We start from the raw sequence: 14099 nt of genomic DNA, 5'->3' as shown, positions 1-14099 counted from the left end.
CTCCCACCCAGAAAAAACAACTTTTAGGAAATTGAGGTATGTTTACCATAACAGCTTAAAATGTCATCCCTCCCAGAATTTCAAGGTAGCTCTTATGGTGAAATTTCAGGCGTTGGCCAGTGAGTCAGAGAGGTTGTGTTTGAGATAAGCAGGCTTCCTAGTGCCTTTGAAACTTACTGTGTGTAAGAGGGTCACTAGTTTGACTATAAACCTAATAATGATTCATGGTATCATATGGTACACTTACTTTTGTCTCCATAAAATAGCAGTGACAACAAAAAAACCCCAACCCAGCAGTAAAAATCTATTTTCTTAAAATATTTGTCACATGCTCATTGATAAATATGTTGGCTGATAAATAAGCATTTTTATTTTTCCATTTCATAGTTGTAGAATTTTAGAACTATAGGGAACTTGAAAGAGCATCTAGTCCAACCCCTCTATTTTATAGACAAGAAAACTGAGATCCAAAAATAGTTTTCACGCTAAAGTCAGACGCTAATACTGTTATACTTGTTATATAAATAGAGCAAATTATATGTAAGCTACTTCATGGAAATAAAACAGAAATTCGCTGTGCTAAAAGTGGTTTTTCTATGACTTTTTGGCCCTGTCAGGGCAAGCTTTATGGTAAAAATGTGTTGTCTTTGTCTACCTTGTTCTTACTTTGAAATCATAAATTACAATTTAATTTCTTCATTTTTCATATTCTTATTATGCTATTTCACTTCCTAATTAAAATAAACATTTTTCTAACGTATTTTTTTCTGACATGTTCATGAATGATATCTTGAAAGTTCAAGTAATTTCTTTTTATTTCAAATGCGCTGTGTCTGGAATGCAATAGAACAAAGACAGGGGCACTTCCTTTTTCTTTTTCCATAATCCATGCCGTTCTGGCAAAACATTAATAGGCAGAATGATATACTTTGACCTGAAGAGATAGCCTGTGTTCATATTTTCCAAACTGGAAAGAACCCCTGATAGTTTTTCCCAATTATTGCCTTTAAGGTACAACATAAGCTCCCAAATTCCTTACATTGCAAACATAAATAAAAAAATATAATAAGATTGTTAATTGCTACATATGCTCATTAATATAAATGAGATGCTTGAAAGACTAGGTAACAGATGTAGACAAAACAAAAGAAGGCTCCTCTGTGTCTCTTGCTTATATCTTTGATTAGCTATTTGTATAGGGGGAAAATCCATTTACTTAGCTTTCCTTTTTCTGGAATCTGCTGAAAATTTAATCGGTGAATGACAATTAAGTGCCTACTTAGTGTCTACAAAATGTACACCATCGCAAAACTTGTGATTTAGTGAAGAATTTTATGCTAATATGGGGAATAATTAAGCCATTAGTAGAGTTTAGTATAGAGCATTGAATGGGTTCAAAAACACAGCTACCACACTCTAACCATGTCAAGGATGGTACAATTTATTTGGACTGTTACATCAAGAAAGACCCCAAAGTCAGTGAAATTCTAAAGACCATGAACCTTTATAAAGTGAGATGTCTGAGTGTAAGACTGCTTATAAGGGCACATGTATACAGTAATACTGAACCATTTTTACATAGTTATGCCTCATCTGAAAGCAAACTTCCTGCTGACCGATTTTTGTTTTATGTGCAACAGGCTCAGTTTTCCCACATTGGTGCTTCTCTTCATGCCAGAACTCCTTTTGTCTACAGAGTCCCTGAGGACGCTAAAACGTTTTTCCTAGTATTAAACATAATTTATGGAATTCTTCCTCAGTTGCTGGCCTATCGATGCCTCTACAAACCAGAGTTTTTCATGAAAACAAACACACATGAGAAAGAGGAATAAAAATCACATCACATTTTTTTTTTTTGTATCTAGGTTACTGGCTTTTGTTATAACTGGAATACTGATCTAAGATCTCCCTCAAAGTGTATTATTAGAATACACACAATTTTATTGCTCTACACTGTATGTATAAATTGTACTATAACATTTGTAGATAAATTTGTTCTTTTTTGAAAAGTGAAAACCAACTTGTCTAGAAAAAAATGTTTAAACTGAAAGATTTTTAAATGTTTTCTAAATAATTTGTGAATAAACTTTTTGGCATTTCCAACTGCTCAGTAATTACATTATTTCATTATTTGCACAAATGTAATTATTGAAATGTCAACAGTTACTAGTATTGAAATTGAACTTAATGTTAAACTTCACTGAATCAAAAATAAACCTATATTGGAACAAAAGTGATCTGTATATATTTATCACTGATGAAAGAGGGTCTCCTCATAACAAACATATATTTGAGGGGGGAAAATAAACAATCAGGCTTGTATTTTCTAATATCAATCTCAATGTGAAATGCAAAACATTTCCTTCTAAAAAATGGTGTTTTAAACAATGTTTTCTAAATTATAAGGATACTACTCTTTATAATGCTTTTGTTAATGTTTTTGTTTGGAAAAAATTACCCCCAGAAGGACTTGCTAAATTCCTTCCCTTTATAGAATGTCTATATTTTCATTTGTAATGAGAAGTTCTCCTACTGTATTCCAATGTATATTTGTAATTGAAATAAAATGTTTTGGTCTATCTTGTGAAAAGAAAATCTCTTAAGTTTTATTGCAAGTATTTTATGTATTTCTGCCAAACATGGTCTCTTGTCTATAGTACTCACCGTTGTTTCTTTTTAAATTTCTTAGTTTGTATTTCTTATGACAATTATTATCTATACATTTATGTCCAGTGTGAGCATTTCCAATAATGAAGTGACATTTCTAATGGATTTTAATTTTTAATGAATCTTAATTAAAAGTGGTAAGTGATAAAGGGCTCTTAAAGAAACTTGAGATACTTTCCTTACCTACTTCCTCTGAACTCTTTTCTGTTCTATATTCCTAAAGTGTATATGTGAACCTAATGAAGAAGTCCAATTTTTTAGTAATGAGAAAAAGGATCTAGACCAAAATATGGTAAAGAATCTCCATTTAAGTGTCTGGTTAATGATTACATCATACCTCCTAGTCCCCACCATCACTACTGTGTCCCTGATGTACCATTGGTATTTCTCCTTCCTTTAACTCTCTTCTTTACATAACCACCTTCCTCACCCTTCCAAAACCACCCTCCAGCCTCTTAAGCAGGATAAGAAAACCCAAAAGAAAACAGCATCCAATCAGAGCACATATGTAGTGACAGACATAGGAAACTAAGAGTGCATTTGCTGTGGCAATATCTTTCACATGCAGGTCATGCATCCATTTTTTTTCAGTATTTTCAAAACTAATCTGAATATGTTTTAAGTAAATTAATAGCCCTATTACCCAGAAAACATACAAAAAACCTCACCTGCACTTAGTTCTATTGTCAACTTCTTGTTAACAATATTTTGCTTTAATACTTGAGTTACATTAATACCTCACATTATTACATGTATGAAGCCAAATGACACTAGCTTAGTTGCTTTACAACCTCAAATCTTACTCCCAATACACATTCCAATAAATTTATTCTGTAAAAACAATACATTTTTTTTTGTTTTTGATTTTTTTTTTTACAGTAAACTTTTCAACTACAAACCTTGAATACGCGAAAGATGTTCCAAGGACAAGCATAACAAGGATTGATAAAACCAAACCGACTAAATATGTTCTCACAATATTAGCTGGCATAAAAATAAATAAAATTTTCTATTATCACAATTGCAACAATAATGTACACATAATGGTTCTGGAATGATTATTAACTAGTCTAGCTCTATTTCCAAAAGAAAAGAGAAGAATAAGTTCCTTTAAGCCTTTGCAGTATTTTAAAGTCTGTGATTTGTTTTGGTTTCCCATAGGGCTGCTGTATCATAAATAGGCTTAAAAATGAAAGGTATCTGGTACATGAGTAATTAGTTCAAGTCGTATTGGTATTGGAAAAAAAAGTCCTTGTCTTAATCTAAAGGAACACAAAAGACTTACTAACATCACACAGAGAAACTAAGTGAATTTGTGTACATAACAACGTGATTTTTTTTTAAAAAGAAGTATTAGCTCTCAGCTAGCTATTTCTAATAAGGAATAGGTATTTTACAACATTATTGAATGTTCTGCACATGGCCTCATGAATCAAGAACAATTTTGCTTTCATTTTCAGTCAATCAAATAACAAAGAATGGCATTGTGGTAATTTACAATTCTGTCTCTAGGAACCCCCAAATTCCCTCACGAAAGGGAAATATCACTCCTAAACTTTATGTTCTTGGGCTCTTTTGTAAAACTGCTGATTTGAATTTCATTTAGTGGTGGGAGAGGGCGGGGTAGAGCTAAGAGGAGGATGATAACAACTGCCCTTTCTACTGGTAAAACATATCCAGATGTACAACTTGGTGTAAGAATCTTCATCATCACCATCATCAGTCTGTGGTAAGGGCAACTTCATGCAGCCAAATGAGAAAGTGAAATGATAACCCTTAGAAAAAACTAAAATGTCTTATTTTTTGCAAACACAACAGAGAGGAATGTGTATAATGTGCATACAAACTGGGACTCTACTGATGGTAACAATGAGTATGTGTTGATTCATATCAAACCCGAGACAATCAAACATGTAACCTTCTTGTGGTTTCCCTTATTATTCAGTATTCATTATGTTGGTTAAGTCTGTAAAAAAGAAGAAAACGAACCATTAGGTAGCTATAAGGGTTTAATTTGTTGTGATACAAAAGTGAGATTCTAAATACTGTATTTAAGCCTGACTTTTTAGATTCTGTTTATACTTAAAACTGTAATATTCACAAATTAAGAGGAAACAGCTTGTGTGGAGTATCTTCATATATATGTCTATATATAGATATCAATATATATACACACATACATATGAACACATATCTATTTGTACATACACACAGATCAGTACAAGTTTAGGAATACATAAAGAAATATTAGGAAGGTCTCTATTCAAAGGAAAAAAAATTTGATTACAATTTGGACTAGCACTCAGACAACAGTGTAATTAAGCTTCTTGAGGGCAAAATCAGTTTGATTTTTGTCTTTCTACTCCCAGTATCTTGTTCAAAGTAGGTACTTAATACAGGATAATTAAATTGAACAGTGAATTAAGGTAATTAAAAAATTCTGGAACTTTCTAATTATTTGTCGGGCTTCACAGTAAACAGAAACTGACATTCTCTGGTACAAAAGCATTCCAGGATAAGAAGTGTCAACAAGAAAGGTGAGATGTCCAAAATGGCCAGTTCACAACAAACAAGGCTTTATTAGGTTCTTACTCTGTGCCAAACTGTGCTAAGCATTGGGGATACAAAAGAAGTCAAAAAGTCCCTGCCCTCAAGGAGCTTACATTCTAATGGGGGAGACAGCATGTAAATAATTAGGTGCATACCAGAAAGATGCATATATGTATGTACACACATGTGAATATGTATGTATATATATACATATGAATATACATAAACATGTGTGCACACAAATACATATATTCGGAGAACGAGACTGGAAGGTAGTCTGAGGCTTTAGAAGCTGCGGAAACCACTACAGATGAGATTTGAGCTGAGTCTGAAAAGAAGTCAGGGCAACTACAATGTAGAGGTGAGGGGATCAGAGACTTCCTGCTGGGAGGGAGGAGCCAGTTCAAAGTCATGAAGGCTGGAGATGACATGTCATGTTCAAGGAACTGTAGGTAGGCCTACACTGCTGGATCACAGAATGCATGGAGGGAGACAAAAGTAAGAAGAATGAAAAGGTGGGAGAGAGACTTCTGGCCAGCTAAGCCAGTGAGAGTTGGAACTATGGTTGCGGCTGTGTAGGTGGAGATAGAGAAACACACCTGAGAGATATAAAGGTAGAAACAAGATTTGGCAATGGGCTGAATATGTGAGGTGTGTCGGAAGGAGCTGAAGATAACACTCAGTTTGCAAGCCTGGGTGAAAGAGGACAGTGGTATCCTCAACAGTAATAGGGAAGTTTGGAAGAGGGGAAGGTTCTGTGAGAAAGAGAATGAGTTGAAGGACATACACATTAATCTTGACAATCACTAAAATTTATAACATGTAGTTTTGAGAAACAGGAGAAAAAAGCTGAGGTTATCGAAATACAAATATCTTGCTCTTTAAAATAGAATTAATAAAGAAGAATTGGGAGGGGGAAGCACAGAAATCCACAACATAAACTTTTAAGAACTTATTAAGAACTATTTAAGAACTTATTAAGAACTATTTAAGAACTTATTAAGAACTATTTTTAGAAATCAACTTTTTTTTTTTTGGAGGGCAATTGGGGTTAAGTGACTTGCCCAAGGTCACACAGCTAGTTTTTGTGTTAAGTGTCTGAGGCCGGACTTGAACCCAGGTCCTCCTGACTCTGGGGCTGGTGCTCTATTCACTGTGCCACCTAGCAGCCCCATAGAAATCAACTTCTTATAAGAGAAATATTTTTGATCCTTTCATTTTTTTGCCCAATAACTTTAATTTATGCCATTTTAATAAAATCAGAATAATTTCCTGATATATTCTTCCCTAATTGTATCAGAATAGAAGCTTTTTTTTTTTTTGCTTTTTGGAGGGGGGAAGGCAGGGCAATTGGGGTTAAGTGACTTGCCCAAGGTCACACAGCTAGTAAATGTTAAGTGTCTGAGGCCGAATTTAAACTCTGGTCCTCCTGACTCCAGGGCCAAGGCTCAATTCACTATGCCACATAGCCACTCCAGAACCTTTTGTAGAGAGGGGTTATATTTCCCCCAAATGAATATTTTTCCCATCATTAGTAGAAATATGATCTCTGAGGTGGCTAGGTGGCACAGTGAATAGAGCACCAGCCCTGGAGTCAGGAGAACCTGAGTTCAAATCCGGCCTCAGACACTTGACACATTTACTAGCCGGGTGACTTTGAAGAGCTCAGGTAATTAGGTGGCTAATTCAATCACCAACCTTTTGCCAAAAAACATTTACTTGCATAATTATATCAGCTTTTCATTACATGAGATACATGTAGCTACAGCCTATGAAATCCTTCAGTTTGAAAATAACCTTAGGAACAGAGGGGGAAAGTTATGAAATTTCTTTTCCCCTTAGGGCCACAGAGGGTGCATCTATTATTAAATAATAGCCCCATAGTCTGTGATTTTTCATGATACAGACAACTTATTTATTAATAAACAAAAACACTAGCGATAAGATTAGGCTTCCAGGTACTTTGGAAGTTTTTCCTTTGGGAGGATATGACTACCAAATTTTCTTTTTTCAAGGAAGGAGACATATGTGTTATATATATGTGTATATACATATATAGACCATCATGAAAATAATTGCATTGCCATGGCAAAAATTCATCCCCTGGTGGCTAGAGTACTGGTGATAGGCCTTTCTCATTACCTTATCTAGGCTGGTTCTTGGAAAGCTGACAGGGTCCATCACCAGTACTCTCTTTGAAGCCATTACGGAACAGGAGAATCTGTCAGAAGTTGGGCTTTGCTGACATAACCTCCCAGAATCCAGGGCCACCTCCATGACATGATGGGGCACTGGGGAGTAGGACTTAAGATAATTATCAATTATTAATCAACCGAAGTGAACTTACTTAATAATAACTTCTGAGACAACCTTTGTGAGAAGAGCAAAAAAGTGTATGGACACAGACACAAAGAAAGCTGTGTGTTAACATTTAACATGGAATCATATTTTCCTATGGCCTTCTAAGGAAATATTCGATTTAGGTGAGGTATCCTCTTTGCTATACCTTGAACATGACATTCCATCTCCCCAAACCAACCATTTCCCCAGTGGTCTTCCATGTCTGGAATTCTCTCCCTCCTCATCTCTGCTTCCTGACTCCCCTGGCTTCTTGCAAGTTCCAGCTAAAATTCCATCTTCTACAGGAAGCCTTTTCTAGTCCCCTTGAACTCCAGGTGACCTCATTCTACTGTTTTTTCCAATCTATCCTGTACATAGCTTGCTTGTACTAACTGTTTTTCATGTCATCTCCCCATTAGACTCTGAGCTCCCTGAGAACAGATTGTCTTTTACCTTTCTTTATATCTTATACTAACACAGTATCTGGAACATAGTTGCTGTTTAATAAATGTTTATTGAACTGACCTTAAAGCTCTAAATCTATGATCCTGTGATCTTATGTGCTTACCAAAGTATTATGCACAAATGGAGGTTTATACATTTTAAAATCTAACCTTTGAAAATGTGTCTGAATTAAGGTTCTATTTCTGTGCTACCATCAATCTATCATGTGCAATAATTCAGAATAATGGGAGGCAATTTGATCATGAAAATATGAACTACATAATATTTTATTGTATGTATGTAGACTTTCATATACAGAAGACAAAAAATGGGCATTCATAAGTAAGTTAAATAAAAATTGCCATTCAAAACAAGCCTATTTTATGCTTCAATATTTTAGAGGATTTGCGATTTACATACCCCTTCCTCTACTGTAAGTCATAGTAATAACTAGTATTTACATAGCATCTACTATGTACCAGGCACTATGCTAAGAACTTTAGAAATATTTCATTTGATCTTCATAACAACCCTGAGAGTTTGGTGTTATTATTATTATTTTTTTAAAGCAATCAGGGTTAAGTAACTTGCTCAATGTTACACAGCCAGTTATTTCTGGGTGTGGTGCTAAGCATCTGAGCCCGGATTTGATCCCCGGGTCATCCCGACACTGGAGCCGCTGCTCTTACTCACTGAGCCACCTGGCTGCCCCAAGTTTGGTGTTATTATTATCCTTATTTTATAGATAAGGAAACTGAGGCAGGCAGAGGGTAAGTGACTTGCCCAGGGTTGAACAGCTAATAAGTGTCTGAGGTCAGATTTGAACTCAGGAAGATGAGTCTTCCTGATTCCATGCCCAATACTCTATCCACTGTGCCACCTAGTGCCTATTAGATAAAGGTTCCTTCCAGCTCTAAATATACAATCTTACAATTCTCCTGTAGATATTCTCCAGTTCCTCAATTTCTGTCCTAAAATTCTGCAGCCAGAATGGGACACAACACTCCAGATGTGGTCTGATCAGTGCAGGGTACACTCAGTGTAACAGCATGTCATAATAGGAGCACTATGCATTCTTCACCCATTTAGTTTTTCCTATGTGAATTGCAGATCCATTCTCTTATGAGTCGCCATGGATCTCAGCTAGGAGAACCTCTAGTTTTTCTAATACTTTATGTAATCAACAAAATGCCATCTACGTGTAAGGGCATGTGGAAGACTTTGCCATCCATAAACAATTCCATTTGTATTTTCTGCAGGATCTTTCATGGAATCAAGATTATATACCTGGCAAGTGTAAGTGTCTTGTTTTATGCCTCACTTGAAATGATAATCAGAAAATTATTGAACACAGTTATTTCTGTGGTTAAATAGAGTAAGGATTATTTTATGATCTTAGAAAAGTCTATAATGCTATTATTTTATTCTATCAAGTAAAAGGCCATTTTGTCATCATTAACAGCAAGATGGTACAATGACAGCTATCTGCCACAGTGGATAGAGCACCAGGCTTGGAGACAGGAAAACCTGAGTTCAAATCCAGCCTCAGATACTTACTAGCTGTGTGACCCTGGGTCACTTCAACCTGTTTGCCTCAGTTGCCTCATTTGGGGAAGGAAACGGCAAACCACTTCAGTATCTTTGCCAAGAAAATCCCAAAAGGGGTCATGAAGAGTCAGACACAACTGAAAACAACTAAACAACGACAAACAATAAGAAGCTTATCTTCTATTTTCTATGCTGTTCAGTACGTTATATGATTGTGAAGTAGTGCTTTACTGCAGAAAGTTCTGTAGGAGTTTTCCTGATTCCTTCTTTATTTTCATCATGCATGCACCCAATACATACATAGAACATTCACATAAAAAAATTTGTAGAGGTGAAAAAGTAGGCATATGGGATGATAACTACTAGTGTTTTCTTAGTTGCCCGTTGGGGGTAATAATAATAATATTTTAATATAATTAAATGTTAGTTATTAATAATAAACAATAATTTAATATGTTAAACATAAACAATATTTATTAATATTAGATGATATTTTAATATAATTAAATATTAAATAATTTGTTTAATAATAAAAAATTTGATATTCTTTGGGAATCTTTCCCCAAAGATATCCAAAAGATATTTCTTTGAGACATCTTTAAAAATGATCCCTAAATGACTTTGAAATTTTATCACCATTTCTTTATATAGGATTCTGTTATTCATTTTGCCTTTCTCTTCTGAAAAGCTACTGCCAATTCTTTACATAGTATATAAGGCATGTAGGTGAAAAAGTTCAAATGCGTCATTTTGCTATTGTTATAATGATGAGAAAATGATAGAAAAACACTAGCTGATTGGTTCCATTTTGAGTCTCTTTTTGGGAAAATCCTTAGCTTCCTTTCGAGCTCAACATAGATTCCACTTCCTAAGGGAAACTTTTCCTGATCTCCTTAGTTTTTAGTGCTCTCTCCTTTTAGTTTCACCAAAAAATGTTCTTCGAATGTGCCAAGCTCTTGGTAAGTTCATTGGGTAAAAGCTTCACATTATCTTGTGATGGCCACATCACTGCTTGTAATTTTCCATCATTCTCCTCTATTGTTTTGCAAATGAGCTTGTACTCTAAACTAATGTTGTCTACAGTTGCTATGTCTTTCCATTTGGCAAGGAGGTCAAGTACTAATTGCCTGAGGTTATTTTCTGAGTTCTTTTGCCCTCTTCATTATGGCAGACATATTGTATCAGTTAAAAGTTTTCTAAGAAATGGTATTATAGTCAATGTCTTTATTTTTAAACTCAATAGATTACTTAAACTGATCAATTTGGAGCTACTATAATTTGTGATTTCTTTCTCATTTTAATTCTTTTTCCAATTCATTTCCAGGGCTGGGGAACCTGTGGCCTCTCGGCCACATGTGGCCTTCTAGATCCCCAAGTGTAGCCCTTTGACCAAATTCAAACAGATTCAAAGTGCTGCACTTGAGGACCTAGAGGGCCACATGTGGCCTTGACGCCTCAGTTTCCTCACCCCTAATTTAGACCTTTAACCAGTTTAATCTGACTGTACACAGTCAAACTGATTTTGAAATTACTCTCTTACAGGTTGCCAATTATTTCTTTTTTTGTTGGGATATAATTTTCAGATTTTCAGGATATTATTCAGTGCTTGTCACATCTTGTGCCTTCCAACTTTTTTCTTGAAGAAAATATTCATGATATACATGTATAAGGCTTTCTGAATAATCTACAAGTCTTTTATCTCTTTCATTTCTTGAACTAAGACCAGTATGATCTCCATGTTTTCAACTCTAAATCTATGTTCCTATGAGACTCCTCTGAATTTACTATGCATTCCATATATTGGTATGAATAGTTGTTGATTAGTTGTTTGGAAAAACTAATTAGAGAAAAAAATACCTTTTCATCTAATTCCAAATCCAAGTACTAAGTATGTTTCAAACAATCACTGCAAAATATATTCAATAGGCCCACATTTGAATTACATAATATTTCAGCTTGTACTAGCTAAATCACTCATTATATCATTTGAGAGACCCAAAGAAAAATGTCATTTGTGATTTTGATGCTGTTTGTAATTCCTAAATTTCACAAACAGGTAAAATAGTACCCTAAAGAGCTTGGATTTTTCCATGTTAAACATATTTACTGAGCTAGAGAGCATTAGTTTAATGTCTACATTTAATTTTCACCTATATTATATTACTTGTGGTCTTCACAGAAACCAGGTATAATAAGTAAGAACAAATAAAATGAGGGGGCATAAGACCCCTCCCAGTTCTAAATCTAGGCTCTAATATCTCTTTTGTTTTTTGGAAGAGATATGTGCTTATCATCAGTGATGATCATCAATGGCAGAACCAGAATATAAATTCATTTATCCCAATTCTTGAGAAGGTATTTTCTCTCTAATGGTTAATTTTCTTTCCAAAAATCTTCTTTCATTCACAAGACTTTACTTGTGTAAATACAGCACTGGTGCCCTGCTCTCAGTTAAAAACTATCCACAGTAATATACAGAATGCATAGTAAATCCAGAGAAATCAAACTGAAACATAAACCTCATTAACCAACTCTCATCCTAGTATAATCATTATACCAACCCAGGGGCATAATGATTTCCTTTAAAGAATTACACTGACACAGGATTTCAATACATCTAAACAAAAATAACACTGAAATATTACTAAGATTACTTTCCTTACTAAATTCAGCTTGAACTTATTTACTGTAGTCACTTTCAATTAACAAAGTTTTATGAAAATTGAATACATTTTGAAAAATGTAAGAAATAGTGTTCTTTTGCTTGGGTGATAGTGCAATACAGTAGAGAGAACCCAGGAACAAGAGGCAAGAGATCTGAGTTCTAATCCCTACTCTTACATGTAATGGTTATATGACCCTGAGTAGATAATTAAACCTCTAAGAGCTTTAATATTGCCATCTATAATATAGGAATGATGCCAGGTTTGCCAATCTCAACAGGCAGTTGTGATAATCAAATGAGACAATGGATGGGAAAAGTGTTTTACACAAGTTCTATATGAATATAAAGTGTTTCTGAGAGGGAGGCAGCATGATATAATGGAAACAGCACAGGACTTGGATTCAAGTCTCCACTCACAGTTGTGTGGCCTTGGACAAATAACTTAAATGTCTCAGAGCCTCAGTTTCCTCATCTATGAAATGAGGAAAATAATACTTCAATACTTTCACAAGGCTGTTGTGAGGGGCAGTGTTTTATAAACTTTAGAATACTGTACAAATGTAGGTTACTGTTGGTCTTATACATCAACACTATGAAAAGTAAAAAGGTTAAATTAATGAATATATTAACTGGGCCTGAGATCAGTTATTGTCTTCTCATCATAGGGAGAATGGGGAAGAAAACAGACAATTGCTAACCAACTGGTAGGCTTTCTTCTGTAGGATTGAAAATAGCCATGGATAAAGGAGCTCTACTAATTTCCTTTCTAAAATGTCACACAGAGGACCTCATTGAGAATTATGGATTTGGGCTTACAGGGATACCAAAATGGTTGTTGATATTAAGTTTTTCAGCTACTTTTACAATGATTCTAATAATAAGAAGCAAGCAGGAGTGTCTGCTACCTTCATCTATGGTAAAGTCTTGTTAATTTAAAATTATCTAATTGGGATGAGACTGAAATGCAATGAAATTCATTTTAATCCCTAGTTAACAATACATTTTCCTTCAAAATGGTTTTTTTTTAAACTAAAGGAATAGATAAGATAGACTGGAAATTATTAAAATGGTGTTGCAAAATACCCCAAAGTGAAGGAATTTAAACCATCATAATTATTTGCTTAACCTCTATGCCCTAACACCAGCTCTGGGTTTACAAAGACATGGTTTAATCATGGGGGGGGGCCTCCCACAAAACTTCTCTTTGATTCCAACTCTAACTCCTAAGAAATACACAACTTGTTTCATATCTAGGTCTCTACAGAAAAGGTAAAAACTTATCATGTAAGCACTCCAGTTAACAATACATATCCAATATAGCTTTTATTTCATACCACAGAAAATGCAAAACAAACAAACAAACAAACAAAAACCCACCAAGGACTCCTAGAAGAGCATAATAAACAGCAAAGCAGCTCAAACCGTTGGTAAGGGCCACCTTGGCTTGGGGGACCTATTACAGTACCCCAGTGTTATAGGGTCTCTGGTTGTTGGGATTCCTTTCTCATTGGACAGCAAACTCACTACTGGTGAAAGGCAAGGCTCAGGTTTACTTCTCTTAAATACTCCCTTTTCTCTGTCTTGGAACTTTCATCATTTTCCCACTCTCCCTGGCTATTGTTATCTTAGAGGCTCAAAGGCTGCCTTCTCTCCTGGGGCCATTTTGTCACCACTCCAAGATCTCCACTGTTTCTCTGTCCCAGAGGTTCTACCATTTTCTCTCCACAGCCATCATTTTGGGGGATTAGAAGCTCCCTTGAGAATTAAATGAATGTGAAAGCTTCACTTCCTTTACCAAAGACCTAAGTCTCTCTGTGTAAAGCAGCTCTCAGCTTTTGTATTTATCCATGTTCAGTTCTCCTCCCCACTTTTGGTCTCCCAACTG

The 14099-nt window shown here is 35.1% G+C and overlaps 2 protein-coding genes across 3 annotated transcripts in view; one reads left to right on the top strand and one right to left on the bottom strand.

Annotated features, from left to right (window-relative positions):
* TM6SF1 (transmembrane 6 superfamily member 1) overlaps positions 1-2233 on the top strand; it is a 42783-nt gene extending 40550 nt beyond the window's left edge. For both annotated transcript variants that reach the window (XM_069098711.1, XM_069098712.1), the window contains one exon: positions 1641-2233. In XM_069098711.1, the coding sequence (XP_068954812.1) occupies positions 1641-1832 (192 nt within the window). In that variant the 3' untranslated portion in view covers positions 1833-2233. The remainder of the gene's footprint in view (positions 1-1640) is intronic.
* Positions 1426-14099, bottom strand: part of HDGFL3 (HDGF like 3) — an 86549-nt gene continuing 73875 nt past the window's right edge. Inside the window, exon 6 of the mRNA XM_069098713.1 lies at positions 1426-4633. Within this exon, the coding sequence (XP_068954814.1) occupies positions 4628-4633 (6 nt within the window). The 3' untranslated portion in view covers positions 1426-4627. The remainder of the gene's footprint in view (positions 4634-14099) is intronic.

Source organism: Petaurus breviceps, unplaced genomic scaffold (assembly GCF_028583685.1).
Source record: "Petaurus breviceps papuanus isolate PSGF00001 unplaced genomic scaffold, PetGlider_PUasm1.0 37, whole genome shotgun sequence".
Taxonomy (NCBI): Eukaryota; Metazoa; Chordata; class Mammalia; order Diprotodontia; family Petauridae; genus Petaurus; species Petaurus breviceps.
The sequence above is the reverse complement of the archived record's forward strand: the minus strand, read 5'-3'. Positions and strand labels throughout refer to the sequence as shown.